Source organism: Phycodurus eques, chromosome 14 (assembly GCF_024500275.1).
Source record: "Phycodurus eques isolate BA_2022a chromosome 14, UOR_Pequ_1.1, whole genome shotgun sequence".
Taxonomy (NCBI): Eukaryota; Metazoa; Chordata; class Actinopteri; order Syngnathiformes; family Syngnathidae; genus Phycodurus; species Phycodurus eques.
Genome location: NC_084538.1, coordinates 9,190,311 through 9,209,969, shown reverse-complemented (window position 1 = coordinate 9,209,969; position 19,659 = coordinate 9,190,311). Strand labels below are relative to the sequence as shown.

Sequence of the window (19,659 nt, the reverse complement as noted above, 5' to 3'; positions counted from 1 at the left end):
TCTTGAACCATCTTTCACTACATGTGATGAAAAATTCACTCCCTGTGAAATGCGAACTCACTCTCCATTGCCATTCAGTGACACCATATGCATTACTTTTTAAACATTTATTTAATTTGAGAAAATTTTCCCCAGCACGTTTTAAAAACATCCATTCAGTTAAAATGTCCGTGACTAAAGTTCAATTGACTTGGAAACTAGTCATTCAAGTGCAGTCCTAATCATTGTCACATGCTAAATATAAAGTGCAGCAAACCCCAGCAAATTTATCATTTGGCATTCGCAAATCTGCCTAGTTGCAGATTTTTTTTGTTAAACCTATTCTCCGTCATTCGCTGAAAAACTCACCTACTTCCTATTTTTATGCTCAAGCCAAAGCCATGACTAATATAAAAACCCTAATTTTGCACAGTTTGTGGTATATTCAATCAGGACATAGCCTTGTCTAATATAAAAAGAATGATTTACCGCATCTAGTGGCATCTGAAGGCAACGCCAGACCTTTTTGGGTAGGGCGTCAATCACTTGCAGATTTTATCTATTTGGGGCTGGGCCCCATCCCTATCTCTGTGAAAAGCAGGGGTTCACTGTACAGCATTCAGAAAAGGGGGTATCATATTGACTGCGTTTGTAATTCATTGTCTTCCTCGCACTTTACACCCAACAATGCATTATAAGTTAATAGACTAAAAATAAGATTAGAAAGCAACAGTGTAAGAAGTGGTGAAAGGAGATGTGGTATTTTACGGCCTTCTGTTGGCAGATAGTAGTAAAATGCATATGCCTCCACAGTCAGCAACAAAACCAGCAGGTCTTGGGGAGGGGGGGGGGGCGACAACAACAACAACAACAACAACAAAGCAGGTGAATGAAACTCGAGAGTAGGACAATGCTGTTTCAAAAGATTCTGGCACAGGCACAAACTCTCCGAATGCTGCCGATTTTATCTTGACCGTTTTCGTCCAGCCCGGCCTTGTTTAAATACTCATCCAGAGATCCTAGCAGGTTATCCACATCTCTCTTGTGAGCCTGCAGCACCAGTTCTGTCACTCGTTTGAATGACTGAAAGATAATATGAATACATAGAGGATAAATACATGTGCACATTTCTCTAATTTTGGGGGAAATGTTGCAGATCTACTACCTTGTCGATGTTGTTGCTCGTGGATGCGCTGGTCTCGAAAAAATCCATTCCATACCTTTCTGCCAGCTGCAACAGAGTTTGACATTGTTAGTAGTGCTTTTGTAGAAAGCAATTGTTTTATGAAATAAAAGTCAAATATTAGTCCACTACGAGCACCAATTGTGCATAAAGCTGAATGTTAACTCTAAATTTGGGACCTTGGAACTCAAATTTAGAACAGTTAAGGCAAGAATTACTCATAAACTGGACAGATTTTGAGTTTGTGATTTTTTTATTTGGTAATGATGTATTTTATTTTTATTTTTTTTTAACTAAAAAGTGTTGTTGTGTTATATACAGTGTATACTGAATTCTTACCACAACTGGACAAATTAAATGAAATCACACTTTTAGTGTTACCAGTATCTTTTAGAACAGATAACTGGTAACTTCTACCTATAACTATACAATTAGAACATTGAATTGGCAATTTGATGTAAAATAAAAAGCCCTCTTTTGCTGGTTATCATTCAATACTAATAAACTCAAACAGTGAAGTATTTTCCATCAGCTGATCATAAAAAGTGTGAATGAAGAAAAGGTTTGGCCAAACCTTGCTTCCTTCTTCCCTCGTCACTCGCCTCCTTGGCTCTTCGTCCGATTTGTTTCCTACCAAAATCCTCTGTACCTTGTCTGGTGCGTACTGTGAGACGGCAACAGAGAAAAAGAAGCAGCAAGGAGTCAGTGAGTGTGCCGAAAGCATTTGCGCTTTCTTTACAATGTATGATTCTTCTTAGCTTACCTCATCCACGTCGGTTGCCCACTTGACTATGTGCTGAAAGGAGGACTCAGATGTGATGTCGTAAACAAAGATGATACCCTAAGGAAAAAACAAATCACAAGAAAAACAGATTATAATAGTAAAACAAATAATTTTTCTTTTTTTAAACTGATCTCTCAATGTTAAGTGAAGAAAAATCCTGTTGGGGGAAGAGAAGGAAAACATTTAAAAAAAAAAAAAAAAAAAAAGGGGGGGGGGGGATTTTTAACGCTGTGAAGTTAACTTCAGCTATGTATTCAATAAGGTAAACCCATTTTTTAGTTCCACAATCATGACCAAGATTAAAATACAGTAACGTAGCAGGCCAAGTGTTCATTAAAAAACGAGGCATATAATTTATTCCTAAAAGGTATGTTTAATATTATTGAATTTTGATTTTAGGGGAATTTATTATACTTAGTCATGTCTCTCAAGTGGAAATTTGCCTCCCACTCTGAAGTTATACTTTGTGTTGCACACCACACACAGAACCAGATGACACACATGCAAGCATGCAAGGTGAGATCCAGTGTGAAAGAGATGCGCAAAGAGTGCTTCACCACTTGACCTGAGGTGGTGGTGACGATGCCTTGCTCAAGGGCACCACAACAGTAACCACCACGTCGGTTTGGCAGAATCACCTGTGCACGCCTGTAGTACTGTTTGGTAATGGTCTGATAGCGCTCTTGACCGGCGGTGTCCCTGAAAACAACCAGAGAGGATCACACAAATGGCAAACAAAATTAATTAGACGTTAAAGAATTTAAACTCACCATATTTGTACCCGCACCTTGATTCCATCCATTTCTAGCGTTTTCATTTTAAAATCCACACCTAAAAAAAGACGATGTAACATAAATCAGTCAGAACAAAAGGAAGCAGATGATGTAATAGTACACTCACTCTGGCTAACTGGGGAAGAGATCCTGCTTTGAATTGCACATCATGCACTACTGAGTTTGAAAGCATTTTATGGGCGCTTGGAGACACTTTTATGAGAGTCTTTGTTTAAATCATTGAGACTTTACAAGGACACTGGAACTGCAGTTGTGCGTTTTCTGCTGGGTTATAGCACTACAGAAGTAAAAAAAAAAAAAAAGTTAAAGAAAATAGCAGCAAGTATCAACATCACTTCAACACTCACCAATTGTAGTAGAGTGTCCCCCCCCAACCCCACCATTTCGCAGATTTTTAAGCAATTTTTCTTTTAGGGGTTTTAATTTTGTTGTATGCCTTCAGTGTAGTACCACATTGTGCCGACAAATGCCAGGCAGCACTGATGTCTACTGGAAAAATCACAGACTGCCTAATAAAGTGCAAGACGACGACACCCATTGGTGAAAATCAGTGCCACGTTTTCCCATTTTAATATTTTCTGTTCTCAGGGAGCTGAAAGAACATCTGCCCGTGAGTATTGTTGCATGCTCCATTTGTATGTTCTGCTGCTCCTTGTGTGTTGAAATAGCAAGCTTTATAATTAACGTAACATCTATGCTAATATCCGCCAGCATGTCTATGGCGTTTCACATATATGGTCGCGTTAAGATAGCCGACCTTCGTTCGCAGAAATTATATGGTTTGGCGTTTCAAGAGACGTTTCATTCTCTTTTGCTTTATGTGTCAGTTTTACAGTAAATTTCAATTGGGCGTGACTAAAAAAACAGCTGAAAGCAAGCTCACTTTAGCTCTTATTTGCAGAACTGTGTAAGGGAGAGTGAGAACAGGCACTAAAGAATTCATTAAAAAGTGTATTTTAATAAGTTAAAATGCATCTAAATAATGTGAGGGGGGTAAAACTATTGAGATATACATTCCATTATGGTCTCGCTATTGTGGATTTTCACCTATTGTGAGTGGGTATACTATATAATTAAAAATAAAAATTTAAAATACACAAGATTCCTGGCAGTTATGTAGTGCATAGATCATTTTATACTTGAGACTATCCGAGCCCCAGGATGCACATGTCTGGAAACAGTGAGTCCCAGCCCTGGAACAACGAATCTCTGCAATTTATCATCATGGAGTACAGCCACAGTAATCCTCCGCTATACGGCCGTTTTTGCTTTGCGGTCCTGCTGTATCGCAGATTTTTTTTATTTGTACATTGGTACTGTATTTTTGTGTTAGCCATTGCTCTTGCTCTCTCTCAATATATGATGTTTCAACATGCCACGATAGCAAATGTTTTAGGACGATATATTTTCCCAAAAACCATCATGATAAAGGATACTATCATTGCCATATTTTTTTATGCCACTGATATGATATTGGCTAAATATAGAGACAGAGCATCATTATTAAAATTAATCCTTTTTATGAACAATTAACTTTCAATCCTAACGAACATTGGCAATGAATGTAGAAAAATAAACAACATATCTCAGACAATATAAATTATATTATTATTATTACTATGTTCACAAAAATTGCATTTTAAACGAATTTAAATTTGGCACAGAGGTATAGAGTAATTAACCCACTAAAGAGACCCAAAGAATGTCTTAAAGCCTGCCAATTTTGAATGAATAAGGACGCATTATAAAAGAAAACATGTCACCATTTTTAAATCAGATGTCATACATTTTAAGTTATTTTTTGTCTTTATTTATTGCATGAATGTTGTCGTTTTATTTACTGTATAATTTCTGCTGCCTCTTGGCTTTGTAAGAGATTTTATCTCTCAATAACCTTTTATCTGGTTAAATAAAGGATACATAAAATGTAAAATAAGGCCCACCCTTGAGCTGTTGGACTGATGTGAGGCCTTCACCTGTCAATCAAATGATGCTGAAAATGAGTTCGTTGAACTCACTTACCGCCTCAATATTGATAACGTGGGCTGCTGTGGTTATAGTTTGTAAACAGTTACACACATACACATAGGGGAAAGAAACATGTCCGAGCGCTGACGTTTCAACGTCGAGTGAGCTTTGTAGCTCCAGTATGTAGCTAGCTAGCTCATTTGCTCACAGGCTAGCGAATGTAATAAAGTTTTAACTTTCCCTTTGTCCCAGTCGTGTGAATCTACGGCGCAAACGCCGTTCTGCCAGCTGCATCGTGAGCGGCGCGGCGTGGGTTACCACCACAATGAAAATATATCGAGTCCAGAAAAAAACTCCCATGTCCATTGGAACGATAAGCCACCCTACTCTGCCTTTGACTGGCTAGTACCAAGACAGGATTTCGTACTTATGATGCGGTTTGTGTGGAAAACATTTCGGCAACACACACAGACACACACACGTAGGGCGGGTCTGAAACCACGTGTCTATGGACGCAGCTTGAATATGCTTCATGTGTCCCTGCCAATTTTTGCACGTCTCAAGTGGAATGCACAACAAACGAGATCCCTGTAGTGTACTGCTTATTCCTATTACTGTTGATACTTTCAACTTATACGCTTTTCCACTTTATTGCTCAAATACATTAAATATTGATACAAATATACTAAACTTACACATATGAATCTCAGGGCGTTACAGAAAGTGCAAGCGGGTTTTTCAGCGAATAGTGAGGAGCCGAGTGTGTGAATAGGTGGGGATTCCCTGAACACTTGTTTGTGGCTATAAAAACTGGATCCTGCTTGGAAAGACCTTGGAGGGATTTCATGGGGATTAAACAGTTAATATTTTTGAACTAAAATAAAAGCCTTGACGTGATTACTGCTAATCAGCTTCAAAAGTAGACTTTCTTTCTAGAAGCCTTGCGAACGACAGGCCTGCATAATTCCCTCTTTGGAATATAGTATGTCAACAGAGCGAGAGAGCAACTAATTTCATCTGTCTCTCCTTAAGACACACAACATACAGTACTTGACTGCTGATGTTAGGATCGCTGTCATGTTTGATTAAACCTCATTAGGCTACTTACCATCTTGACTGACTGAATAATTACACAACAACTTGAAGGCCCATCCCTTATCACAAACAAATATTGGGAAGCACAAAAAAATATATTTAAAAAAATATTTTTTTTTTAAAACAAACAAACGCAGCGAACCATGGAAAACAGTGGTTCCACCCTCACTCAAAATGCGAGACGACGAGTGTGGCTCGTAGAGTGACCACTTTCGGCAGCCATTCCGGGTATATGCACATACCGACATGGAGTGGAAAAGGCTTAATGTGGACAACAGTGGCATCGCTAGGCCTATTTTATGGGGGCCGAAGCCCCCATAAAATGTTCATAAGCACCCCCCCCAAAAAAATAAGCACCCCCCCCCCCAAAAAAAAAACAATTGGTGGTTATGTCAAATATTTGGTGTCTTAGCCTCCCTAAAATGGTTCTCAAGCAAACCATTTGGTGGTTCCAGAAACTTTTTTTTTTTTTTTTTTTTTTTTTTAAATTCCCCTTCCCAACCCACCCCCGACGATGGTGTTTTAAGGTGTGAAAAGTTCAATCAGCAACCCTCCCCCTCCAACCCATTAAACCCATTGACGCCCCTGGTGGACAGCAGCATCCTTGTACTGGGGTTATCGTTTGGATATTTCAACGGTTGCAGGGCAGTAAGCGACGTTGGGCTTTTTTTTTTTTTTTACATTTAAGACTGTGCCGCGCACAAGCGCGCGCGCACACACACACACACACACACGCGGGCGCACACACACCCGGAGGCTGTAATGACAAACCTGCCGGGCAAACAAGTCGAGTTACTCCCCCGCCCCCACTTCTAACAAAAAGTAAACATGGCATCAATACGAAAAATAACCCATAGTAGCCGCTGACATTCCGAGTTCACCAACGAGTGCAATTAATAGGTGTTAGGTCGGCAGGTGGCTGAAATCCGCGAGTTTCAGGGAGAGGCATCAAACGAGTCTGTTGGCTTCTTCTGTTCTTACCGATAGTGGAGATATGTCCAGTATCGAACTCTTTGTCCGTGAAGCGACGCAGCATACAAGTCTTGCCGACCCCCGAATCCCCGAGTAGGAGAATCCGGAACAAAATGTCGTACTGTTTAGCCATGACTGACTATTTAAAAACTTTTAATTGACAAGGAATTACTCTTCCATGTTTAGCATTCACCTGACGTGACGTCGTCGCTAATTATGCTGTTGAAATGTGTCAGATTCAAGTCAGCTCGGAAATCCTGGCTTTTAAGCAAGCCCCGGTAACAGAGACGTTGACCAATCACATATACTGCATGAGCTCGTGAAACGATGCTTTTTGGTGGGGTGATAAAATCGTACACGTTAATATTCGAATTCAGTTACCATATTATATGGTGACGTCGAAACAAGTTACTGGGACGATTGCTGGGAACACTTCAGTCATACAAGTTGACATGCACCAGTCCTCCCTGTTTTTTTAAGAAAATCCCATGGTATATGAACGTTACAAAGCAAACAAGTTGAATCCTCGAAGAGAGACAACTTTGGACAAGTTTTAGTTCTACTTTAGTCAGAAATCAATTTGTATTAATCCACCTTTAGATAAGCTTTGAATTTACACCGTGCCATTGGACATGAACATGTCGTGTAAATCTCACATATTCCATGGTGTCATTTAAAGTCACCACCTGGAAAGTCACTTATTCCTCAGTTAAATATTTATTTTAACTATAACAAAAAATCGAAAATCATCAAACTTGCCACATTGCGTCAGCAAAGAGAAGTGCATCATAGCGCTGTGATTCCCAACCTATTCAGCCAAAAAATTAAATAAACCTCACACCACCAAACAAAACTGTGTATAAAGCTACTGAAATAATGAGCTCATCTTGATTAACTCACTAATGTACTAGAGTGAAATCTTTAGTTGAACACAAAGGTATTATTCTGGTTTATGAAAGGCAACAGGCGGATACACAGGTTAATTGGACCTTCCGCCATCTAGTGGAAGAGTAATTGTCACTATATGTTGCATAAATAAATGAAGATATGTAAGTAAGTCATATGCAGAACAATTAAGTGAAACGGGATCATTTGGCATGGTGCACAATTCTCTCGCAGCACATTGTGATTGGGAATCACTGTCATGATGTACTGTAAAATGAAATTCCTTTCAAATGTATAATTTTCAAGCACTGGACCAATAAAATGTAAGCCACACGAACACAAACACAGTGAGTCAGAAATACATCCGATGAGGATAAAAGTTTTATTCAAGGTATGTCTTAACTTGCAAGACACCCATTGGCAGTATGTACAACATACCTGTAATTTCCATGGAATGGAACAAACAAATATTGATTACATACACACTCATTTACCTCTGAGAAAAGGGGAAAAAAATAGAGAAACATTCCCAGCACAGGCAAAATATTCTCAGGGAAGGTTTTCTTTGCAGAAGTGACACCATTTAGGACTTGGTTATATACTACACACTGAAACAAGAGTTCATCCCTAAAAATAAAGTTGAACTGCATTGTGTAACATTCAGTATCGATTAGGTGAAATTTTTTTGGTCTAATAATAATACAAAATAGAGGAAAATAGCTGAACCCATGGTGGGGGAAAGCCATAAACCAACAGAAGGTTGGTCCTCTTCAAGCCAAACATAAATGACAACTGTGGAGGTTCACTATAAATAGGAGGGATTTCTTTTGATTCCACAAAACACTTTCAGAACACAAAATTCAAGGCATCTACACTAAATAAGTGGATTTTGCATAAAATCACATTCTTCTGAAAAAAAAAAAAAAAAGATTTAAAAAGGTAAACTATTCCCAATCAACATTTTTGTCAAAGCAACTCCTACCAATAATTGCAGAGGTTGTGTGACCTAACGCCTCATACCTTGTCATTTCCACATTCCTTTAAGGTCAGTGTGAGGTTTGAAAAGCGTCAAGTCCTTCAAAACTGCAGAGCTGCCTCACTTTGGGGGGGGTAGCAGGGAGTGGGAGGACAGGCTGGGAACACGAGGAGAGGAGGAGACAGGATGCTTAGGAAGGTAGAAGCATTTATTACACAATATAGAGCACCTCTCTCACACAGTCTCCACCTCGCCTCCTGACTGACTGAAGTAAGAAGAAGGCAGGGCTAAGTGCACACAGCTAAGAGGAGTTTCAGGCTGGTGGGCAACAAACAACAAAAACAACAACAAGAAAAATAAGTCAGTCGGGGAGCCTAGCTGGGCTCCACACGCAGCCTCTTCCTGGTTGGAGGCTCCTCGGGCTCCGATTCCGAACTGGAGTCGGAGCCGCCGTCGAAGGCCGACACTGCGCTCCCTTTGCGGTTTGTGTACAGGCTGCTGTCAGAGGAGTAGTTGGTCTGCAGCTGATTGTTGCCCTTGGCCTTCTCCAAAGCACGCACTGCAATCAAAAAGCTCAGTCAATGAAGCGCAGCACCACCAAGACTGCATGAGGCATTATGAGTGCACGAGCCCAACAGTGGAACCTCCAATTTTAGGGGAAAGCCATTCTGGAACACCGGTTAACCTCAGATTTGCACCAATGTTTTCCCTTAACAAATAAGGGAATTCCATTCCAGAGACAAAAGCCTTTTTTTAAGTGTACAGACAATATTTTAGGTAAATATTTTATCACTTTCACAAATAAGTTGACCGTTGTATACTAAAATTAAAAGGGAAGTGGCGCAGGGGATTACTGATGTCAGTCAACATGCTTTGCTCTCTGTAACAACCTTAACTGTCATGTGTACAAAAATAAAAATGTGGTTACTTACTATTAAGAGCGCAACAAATATGCGGAGGGGGAATATTATGTGTGCCTGTGAGGTGAGTCTCTTCCCATTAACGCTATCCAGAGCTGGTTTTGCAGTGTGCATTCTTTTCATGTTGACTGCCATTTTAGCCGTAGACAAGATATAAAATTCTAAGCACGCTTGCCCAAATGCCAGGTTTTTATGATATAGTGTAGAAAAATGAGACCAAGATAAAACATTTCTAAACCTTTTCCACCACTAACATGACCTATAATCTGTTCTAGTAGAGCTCATGTGGACTTTCTCTGGCTTCCTCCCACATTCCCAAAAAATGCATGTTGTTTGGGTTCATTGGAAAACTAATTGTCGGTAGGTGAGAATGCTTGTTTGTCCACATGTGCCCTGCAATTGGCTGGCAACCGGTCCGGGGTGTACCCCGCTTCTCGCCAAAAGTCAGGTGGGATAGGCTCCAGCTCAACTGCAACCCTTTTGAGGAAAAGCACTATAGAAACATGGATGGATGGTAAGCTAAAACGAAATTGAGGATAGGATTACTGAAGAAAGTCAACATGCTTTGCTCTCTGTAACATTCTTAACTGTCATACGAGTGTACAAAATTAAGTTGAGCACCGGTTATTAAGAGCAAACACAATTAAGACAGATTACTGCGTGTGCCTGGGACATGAGTCTCTTCACATTAACAACCACGGAGACTTTTAGGTGTACATTCCTTATTTCTTGTACTTCCTATTGACTGCCACTTTAGCCGTTTAAAGACGTGAGTACCAATATATTTCTGGTCGTCATCACACTTATCCTCTTTGCAATCACTGGTCTTTTTCACAGAGATGCTATAAAATGGCCACACAGAAGTTGTGGCATTTATCTCAGGACATTGGCCCAACAGTGTGGGCTTTCACGCAGCATTATCACATCAGTACCGGCACTAGGGCCAATGTTAAACTTTTTTTTTTTTTTTTTTTTAAAGTCTTCAAATACGACTACTCAGACAGCAACAACTGCTTTCAACAGAACCAGTTGGTTGAGAAGGGTCTCAAACATCACACGGTGAGTACGGCATTATGTCATTTACTTATAAAGCCAGGAGCCTTCCTTCCCGTTACTACCTACCGCCCAGAGAGTTAGAGTTTCCACTGTACTTATATTTGGGCTCAGTTCTGATCGTGTACATACCCTGCTGTTCCAGCAGTGCATTCTGCTTCTTTAAATCATCGATGTCTTGCTGGTGGGAGTGATTTTTTCGTCTCATGTACTGAATGTACTCAGTGGCTTTGTCAAGAATCTGTGCTCGGGAAGCCTGTTTAACAGAGCTCTGTCAGCAGACAATTTCAGAGAGACATGAAGAAATGAAGCAGTGGAAACAGAATTAATACAATCACAGTGTGCAATCATCTGACAATTAATTAGATACAATTGCTCACATCAAACAAAATGTCATCATGCTTATTTCATCTAACAATGTCTACACATTCATCAATGGTCTCTACAACTGTTAAATACAGGGGGTCCTCGGTTTATGACGGTATATGACTGAGTTTCGTTTCGTACGGCAGAGACGTAACCCAAATTTGTATGCAAGTCAGAACGCACCGATAATAACAATTACAGTAAATATTTGTATGAAAAACACTTACAGGCAATATATATAATAATTAATGAAAAATAGTAAATATGACGGTAACTCAGCGTTCCTCCTTGTGCCGTGTGACCACATATTCCAAGTACAAACTAATTCATTGGGCGCCGTTCGTAACCTCAAAATGTATTTCGAACCAAGGACCCCCTGTAGAACATTGTGGGGAAATATTTGTGTGCATTATATCATAAAATCAACGTTTTCTTTGTCTACAGTTATAAAGGGTACCAACATAACTATCCCATGCATACTTTTACCCACTACTTGGCACCCTATGGTTGGGGTACCAGCCAGTTTGTGGGTTTTGTTTCCTCATTTAGTTACGAGTGCAAAACAGCTCTCAGTATGCAAACTACAACCAAAAGTACAAATATATTGTAAAAGTATACCCCTGTCATAGTTTTAAAACAGAATATTCTTGCCTGTAATGTACAGTGCATCTAGAAAATATTCACCAGGTTTTTATGAAATAGAAAAATGAGACAAAGACAAATCATTTCGAAACTTTTTTCCACAATTAATGTGACATAAAACCTGACATTTTTTTTTTTAGATGGGAAATAAAAATAATTCAGATAATGTGGTTTCACAAGTGTGCACACCCTCTTATAACTGGGGATAAAACTTCAGGCTTCTGCGAGAATGCAAAAACAAGTCAGGAAAAGCCTACTCGAACATCTCAGCTTTATTTGGTGCACGTTAAATGGTGACAGATGTGTGCTGACTCCCTATAGTATTTGAGTTTGAATATGATTGGTTAATTTTAAACAGGCAAATCCCAAATTATACTTGTGCAACCAAATTATCTTTGTTTATTTTATTTCCCCTCTCTAAAAGATTTTTTTTTTTTCAATTGAGTTGTACTTGTAATAGGTCAAATTAATGGTAGAAAAAGTTTTGAAATTATTTATCATCGTCTATTTTTTTTTTTTAAATACTCCAAAAACCTGGCATTTGACCAAGGGTGTGTAGGTGTTACATCTACTGTATATACATGGTGTTTTTGTATTTTTAATAATTGCATTATGGTGTTTCTTATGTGTAGAATTTTGAGGGGGGAAATTAAGTCAATGGATTTTGGAATAAGGCTCAAACAAAATGTGGAAAAAGTGAAGAGCTGTGATTACGTTCCGGACGCAATCTACATCAGCGATGTGGTTCTTAAGGCTGTTCTGCCCAGTGACAATGACACTTCGAGTCTTAAGATGATCTGTTTCACTAAGACGTCAGTGAATAGATTTACATATGATGATGTGAATCGTGAACTTTTGGCATTGTTACGGCTTTTAAAAGAATGGTGTTAATCCCACCAGTAAAGGTAGAATGTAAAAGTCAAGGTCCATTAATGGTACAGTGTTCCACTCATATGTGCAGATTATGAAGATTTAAGTGTCCTATTTCTGTGTGATAACAGACTTGTCGATTGACTTTGGCGTGGGTCTGCACTTCAAGCTTTTCCTCTTATTGAATGCTTGTGCGTGCATGTGTCGGGTTGACAACACAGAGTGCATGAGTGAAGAAGAAACATTTCCCCTCACCTTCTCTCCTTGCAGTGCAGGCACAGAGTCTCGTAAACCGTGGAAGCTGTCTTTAATGTGGTCCCTGCGTTTGCGCTCCAGCGCGTTGTGATGTGCTCGTTTGTCTGCCTGCAACGATAAGGAAGACTCACCAGATGCATACAATTGTCAAGGCATTCGGCACATCTGTGTGTAAACTAAATTTGTATGACATTAAGCTTCCAAAAACCTGCAGCGCAAGTTCAGTGACAAGGACATCTTTGCAATGTTTGCAGGGAATGCTAACTGTGCACACACGACAACATGGAACCTTCAGTTTAATTACAGCCTGGCATATTTGTGTTTTTGTTGGATTGGTCTACAACATATATTCTCAAAGTGCGGTAGTTGTATCACAAGTCATACGTTGGCTCACTATAGTGTTATCCAGAAGAATCACTGCCCAAGTGGAGTTTAGTTGTATTTAACTTTTCAGTAAGCTACATTTGCAATTAATCTTTAAGATAAGAACTGTTTGTTTCTTAAACTATTACTTAGGTAAAATTTTCATTAAGGTTTTATGTGCAATACATTTTAACTCATGCACTGCCATTGACGTCTACAGTCATCAACTGGAATTTAACCATTCACTGCCATTGTATATCGATGCCATTGTATAGCGATGTGAAGTACATTTTTATTATTATTTTACAGATTATGTATGGTATAAACTGACTAAGTGTCGCAGTAGGTAGTCGAAAGGCTGCAAATACGTGGAACTGCTCTGAAAGCAGCTGGCAGTTAATGAATTAATTAAATCATTCAAGCACAGTTTTTCTTTTTACATTTTCCTGTATTTAAGCACAGTGCTAATGTTTAAACTGTTCATTATGTTAGTGGCTTACAATCACAAATGTATTTTTTAGGAATAAAACTCATTTTTCATGAACAAATAGGCCTACTATGCAACTGTACTTTACTGTTGGTCATGACAGTTGTGTATAGTATTTGGAAGCGTTAAGTATTTTTTTATGTGATAATTGGTGTAAAAAGTTTGAGAATGACTGGTTTACAAAATAGTCACGTGGCTGCAGCTATAGCTGTCACAATTTATTCATTCATTAATGGTTTGACTGAGAGACAATATTGACTCAAAACAAAAACAAAAACAAAATAAATAAATCCCATTTGAGCAGTCCAGATGCCAGAACTCAATAGACTGATAATTGGGTCACATCAAATGTTGCTGTTCTCTCATTGGCTGGTTGGAAAAGTTAAGATGACAGCTTCTGGAAATACCGGTATGTAAAAACTCGCAAATAAATATTGTCCAGTCATTTGATCAATTTACTCATAGTCAATTTAGCTTTTGTTAAATCAGAATCCAGATGAGCAGAGTGACAGGGAAGCAAGTACCTGTGTTAAAATCAAGGATTTGCGATTTTTCAATCATTAAGAATACAGATTGTGTTGAACTGATTCTTGATTGTATCTTGAATGCACAGAGACAAAATGGAGTACAATACTTGGCTGCAACTGACAGAGGCGCAATTAATTCAGCCGCAACTATTTTACGGTCTAAAGAACATGATGCCTGCCACAGGAAAGAACAAACGCTTCCTAGTCTACTACATCCAAGGCCAATTTTAAAAGTTGAAGGTCAATGGGAACTTTTGAGTTCTGGCACATTTGGTTAAAAAGTCAACAACTTTCTAAGAAGGCAAACTCTTTTCATTCAGTGTGATGGAGCAAAACAAAATGGCAGTAGCCAGATTGCACGACTTTCCCAGTGGATCAAACGCACAAGTTCAATGGTAGCTCAAAATCACTTGAATGCACCAAGAGTGGTACAAATTGGAATTGTCAAATTTCATACAAAATTATGCATGACATCAGAAAATTTAGTGAGACTTCATCTCAGTGAGGATTTAAAGGATTAGTTTCACAAGTGCTTTGTTTTTCTTTGTTTTGTGATACCACCAACGATGATTAACAATGAGGTACAGAGTATTGATTCCCATAGAAACGGAAATGGAACTTACTGTTACATAGGCAAGCATATGGCTGCTTAGTAAAGTTGAAGTAATACAATATTTATTTTACCTTGAAAATACACATACTATACATGTTATAATACTTGTTAATTACAGCCATACCTATTAAACATTATTAGCTGACAAATAGTATTGCTGTGCAAATATCTCCGTTCCCTCTCCTTTCTGTCTACTGAGCATCTTCAAAGTGTGGTTAGTTTTACTTTATTTTGGTTTGATTTTATAGTGGGTCACTTTTTATTACAGTTAGGAATTCTACAGTCATTAAAGGTTTTATGATGTCTGCAACAAATGAATGCACTTTACATTATTTCCAATGGGGAAAACTGGGGACATTTTAAACAAGGTGAAAGTCAACCAGCTTTGTGATTCGATTGCAGTGTAACCCAATGGTTTTGCATGTTATTTATGCAATAAATTTCAGAGCAGTATGTCATGAGACAGGATGCAAACCAGAGGTCTATGCAAGGTGCACATTTTGAAGTCATTATGAGCCAGATAAAAACTAAGCAATCTACTTCTTATAAGAAATTTATTCCCACCCAGTGTGCCGCAACAGTGATCCATGAGATCATCGGGGGTGCCGCAAGAAGTTTTCGAATTTCACTTAATTGGTCCAAAAATGATTTAAGATCATTTAAGTAGTTATTTCATTCCTTCAAGTAAATCAGTTTTGTGTTCAACAGGTGTCACACTGAATAAGTCAATTTGTGAGTAAATACAGACAAGATCATCTTTATTTCAGTATATGCGGTGTGTCTGAAAGGTTCCAGGAATGGTGTCACAAAATACCTATTCCACACACAAACGAGTTTTCCTCTTTAAAGTAATGAATCCACCTGGAGTATATAACTGAGACCTCAGCACTCTGCAGCAACTGAACTTTTTTCCGCATGCTTTTCTATCCTGCGTGTAAGATTGTCAAGCAATGAGCAGAGTGAGTGATGACGAGACCATTAAGACCAGACTTGTGAGGGACAAAGCCGTAGGAACGAAAGTCTGGACACTATTTGAACTGACCGCACTGGTCCGTCATTGGTTAAATCGACATCAGTAAAGGCCTGCGGTAGCTTTCCTCAGTTTTTGGCAAAATAGTTTGTTGTGTGGGTAGAGGATGCTGTTTCAATTGTCCTGGACAAGGCGTGTAGATGCACTGTTTCCTGAAAACCCCCAAAATAAGACACCTGTGGGAGGGAAACCCTACATTAATCAAATTAAACTAATTCTCGCGTCATTACTTCAAACAGTTTTTCGAAAGGGGGGGGTGTGATTGCCAATGGACCCCCGACCCCGTTCTGACAGCGTTTGTAAGGGGGCAAAAAACAAAAATCTGAATAATCCTAAACTATTTCTATTATAGTTTACTAACTGGCCATCATGATATATGTTGAGGTTTTCGAGGATAATATCCCTTACATATGGTACACTTCGGAAGTAGTCAATTGCGTTGCCTTGCATAGTGATATCGTGTCAAGCTAGCTGACAATATGGCACCCATTGTCCAGACTTTTTCGACAGCTTGGGCACCTGAGAACCATCGTCGGTGATGAGTCATGGGTCCCCGTGTACAACCCGGGGATCAACGCCAGAGTCTTCAGTGGAAGAGTCCGACATTGTCCAGGCCAAAGTAAGCAAAACAGTCGAAGTCCAAAGTCATTCGATGTGAGGCTGCATGTTCTTGCCACACGGCCAGACGGTCAAGCAGTACGTCTACAAAGAGATCCTGCAGCCTTCGCTTCGTTCAGTACACGAGATAAAGCGAGAGTTGTGACAGGACAACCTGTGTTTGCTTCACCATGACAACTCACCTGTTCACAATGCCCTCAGCATCTTACATTCCCTGGCTGAAAATAACATTGCCTTGCTGCAACTACCTCCCTAACACACCTGACCTGGCTCAGTGTAATTTTTCTGCCCATTCCCAAGATCAAGGAGACCAATTTAGAAGACATGGGTGACATTAAGATGGATGTGCATCCCAGAAAAATCCTTAAAGGAGTGCATTAAGGTGTGACAAAGAAGGCTGTGAAAGTGCGTTAGTCTTCTGGTGGGGATTATTTCAAAGGGGAAAACTTGTAGTTTTGATCTCAAAAATATCTTTTGTGACACCAGTCCTGGAACCTTTCTGACACACCTTGCATATTCTTTTTATGACATTTCTATCTAGTGGCGTGCCATGAGATTTTTCCAACGCAAAATATTAGACTTAGGCTCAATGTAGGTTGGGAAACACTGCTCAGAAAAGGTCTGCACATCAAATCAACCGATGACGGTTTGACAACCCTGCAAACAGTGTGTGGCTTCAGCAGCTTAAACAAGTTGGGGGGGGGGGATCCACAGATGCATCATGATCAAGGATGTGGCTTCATTTCACATGCATACATTAACTGTGACATCGTTAAAACATAATGACTTGGACATATGAATGGAGGTATTTTGATAAATTTGCACGAAACAGTTACTGTTGCATTTTACATGGTAAAGAGGGTGCAGGGAAATAAACTTAAATGTCATTAAAAGATCACAATGCCTTCTGGGGTCAAGGTAACACCACAAGGTACTAACCGACAAATAGGAGGAAGGGTTAGCAATATACTACAATAATTCGACAGAAGACTTAGCACGCCATGTCTTTTCTTAAGCCCCTGTAGCGCTACTTTGCTGTGTACTGATCTAAATATTACTCTTCTTCCGATTGAATATTAATCAAAGCTGACTTGGTCTGTATGAAGTAATAACTCGAACGACATAATAACGAAACAAAAAAAGTTAACCCTCCCAAATGGCCTTGCTTAGTTGTTGTGCATTAAATGTCCCACCGAGTGCCCAATGTCTGCGTTTTTTATTTTTAATATTTAAAGCTTTTTTTTGGGGGGGGGGGAATTTAATTAACTACGTCCGCGCAATAAGCCAGTGAGCAGCTTTCTAAACACTTGATACTGTACTACGAAGGGAAAGAGTAAAATTCAAACACATGTAAAGCACCGAGTCGATGCCACCAAAGCACCATGTGGCTTGTTCGCTCTTTTAATGATAAAAGTTCTCTCTTTTAAAAAATTAAAAAAATAAAACAAAAAATCATTTTTGCCCCAAATAGTTTTCGAAATCTTGCATTTTAGCCTAACAGCTAACCTGGCTAACTCGGATAGCTCCGAGCAGGATACGGCGACAAAGTTGCCATCTAGCTAGCTGGCTTTTAAGAGGGGGGGGGGAGGGTAAACTGAGGCACATACATCGCTGTCGACTTCGATGTCATCGTTTTCGCTCATTCTTCGGTAAAAGGGGAATGCGAAAAGAAAACAAGCAGCTGTCAAAACAAAAGCGGCATCGAGCGGAGGCAAAATAAAAAAAATCTTGCGCGCAGCTCTGCTTACAGCAGAGACATGACGATGAAGGCTTTCTTCACACGTGATACGCCTACACATGGATCGGGAAACACACACGGCGCATGCGCGGGAAAAGGAGGGGTTTCTGGGTAGTGTAGTATACACGTACACACAACCCTAATCGGCAACGGCGCCATGTCGCGAATTGAAACTACCTCACCCACAACCCTTTGGGGTTAGACGTGCCCACTGACGTCTACCGTTATCTTCCCCAACAGCTTGCAAGCTGCTGCTCCAGCAGCCTCGGGACGTTTATGTATGATTTAAATGTTTCCTAAAATTGCCCACGATCAACATTTAGTCGTCAAGATACCAAACTTGAATTCGATAGTCATGAATAAAGGATGGATTTATGCCTGCTGGCCGCTGATAAACTGTCCCCTGTAGGGCCTGATATAGGTCCCTTGGAAGTCGAGTCCCTGTGTAGTTGCAAGACCACTGATATAAATTGTGGCTTGTTTGACACAATAACATTGCTCTTCTCTCGCCGCATAACTCGGTTCTTGTCTATGATTATGAGGCCAGATGGTGGCCTACCTAGCTCACTTTGAGTTGCCCTCCCCCACTCATCATCTATGGCTCTACGGGACCTTTAAAGGCAGCTTCAGCTCATTGCTTATAGTATGCGTGCATCAATACACATAACATGCACCGTCATTGTCTACTTTGCATATATATGATGAATATCACCCAAAAAATCCCAGGAGCTTTTGGTGCCTGAGCCTTCAGTGTAACAAGTAACTGTAACATGTTTTGCCCTGACCAACTAATCAGAAGATGTAAAAAGCTCTGCGAGGTTGAGTGTGAAATGTGATTGGTTAAAGAAACAGTCCCATTGCTAATGTAGTTTAAGTTACATTGGCCATCACTACTGATTTTGAAAGCCCTGAGCAGATTAGATTGACATGGCAACACACAGAGGCTGAAATCTGATTGGACAAAAAAAAAACAACGTCCACACATAATACTGGAATCAGTGAAGCCAAGCAAAAAAAATAAATCAGAAATGGAGAGAATAGACTGTCAGGCATAAATGATTAGAACCTCCAAAGTTTTTCTTTCTTTTAGTGATTTTTGTGTGTGATGTCAGTATGGAGGGAAACCAGTGAGGCCAAAGAATAAAAGGGTGATGATGACCATTGAGTAGAAATGGAAAATAGCAAATAATTTTGGTGCTCAGTACATCCCGTAGATAATATCCATCCATTCATTGTCTGTACCACTTTGTCTTCATTAGGGTCGCGGCACGCGGGTGAGCCAAATCCTATCCTAGCTGACAATGTGTTGTGCTTCCAAGCGTTATCATTGATGAGACAGCCAGCCAAACTCCTTTTCGTGAGCCAGGAAGGAGGAGCATCCTTGCTCCTTTATTAACTTCCACAAATTGACACCAGTGAATTGGAGTGAACCTACGTAGGGGTGTCCAAACTACGGCCTGCGGTCAATTTGCGGCCCCCAATAAATTTTTCAGTAGCCCGCGGCATATAATGAAAATTACATTTGACATGGCCTGCAATGC

At 39.7% G+C, this 19,659-nt stretch overlaps 2 protein-coding genes across 3 annotated transcripts; both read right to left on the bottom strand.

Annotated features, from left to right (window-relative positions):
• Positions 1 to 92: 92 nt before the first annotated feature.
• Positions 93 to 7,001, bottom strand: LOC133412404 (ras-related protein Rab-15-like). The gene is made up of 7 exons (XM_061695566.1): positions 6,785 to 7,001; positions 2,717 to 2,777; positions 2,585 to 2,645; positions 1,926 to 2,003; positions 1,737 to 1,826; positions 1,145 to 1,210; positions 93 to 1,062 (listed from the first exon to the last, which is right to left on the bottom strand). Exons 1-7 carry the CDS (start codon positions 6,906 to 6,908, stop codon positions 898 to 900), a joined length of 645 nt encoding a protein of 214 aa, XP_061551550.1. The 5' UTR covers positions 6,909 to 7,001; the 3' UTR covers positions 93 to 897.
• Positions 7,002 to 8,023: 1,022 nt separating this feature from the next.
• On the bottom strand, positions 8,024 to 18,183 carry LOC133412405 (protein max-like). 2 transcript variants are annotated; one of them, XM_061695569.1, is made up of 4 exons: positions 17,988 to 18,183; positions 12,743 to 12,850; positions 10,742 to 10,865; positions 8,024 to 9,195 (listed from the first exon to the last, which is right to left on the bottom strand). In XM_061695569.1, the coding sequence occupies exons 1-4, from the start codon at positions 18,177 to 18,179 to the stop codon at positions 9,011 to 9,013; spliced, it is 609 nt and encodes a 202-aa protein (XP_061551553.1). In that variant the 5' UTR covers positions 18,180 to 18,183; the 3' UTR covers positions 8,024 to 9,010. The 2 variants fall into 2 exon arrangements, with proteins under 2 accessions (XP_061551553.1, XP_061551552.1); XM_061695568.1 differs by having other exon boundaries at positions 10,742 to 10,880; positions 17,988 to 18,181.
• Between the last annotated feature and the right edge of the window lie 1,476 nt (positions 18,184 to 19,659).

Coding starts and splice junctions, on each gene's coding strand:
- LOC133412404 (XM_061695566.1), bottom strand. CDS start 6,908: ATGGCTAAACAGTACGACATTTTGTTCCGGATTCTCCTACTCGGGGAT. Junction 1,827..1,925: donor GGGCAACCGACGTGGATGAG/GTAAGCTAAGAA, acceptor GCCGTCTCACAG/TACGCACCAGACAAGGTACA. Junction 1,211..1,736: donor CGAGGGAAGAAGGAAGCAAG/GTTTGGCCAAAC, acceptor ACTCTGTTGCAG/CTGGCAGAAAGGTATGGAAT.
- LOC133412405 (XM_061695568.1), bottom strand. CDS start 18,179: ATGTGTAGGCGTATCACGTGTGAAGAAAGCCTTCATCGTCATGTCTCT. Junction 12,851..17,987: donor ACATCGAAGTCGACAGCGAT/GTATGTGCCTCA, acceptor TTATCGTTGCAG/GCAGACAAACGAGCACATCA. Junction 10,881..12,742: donor CTGCACTGCAAGGAGAGAAG/GTGAGGGGAAAT, acceptor GTCTGCTGACAG/AGCTCTGTTAAACAGGCTTC.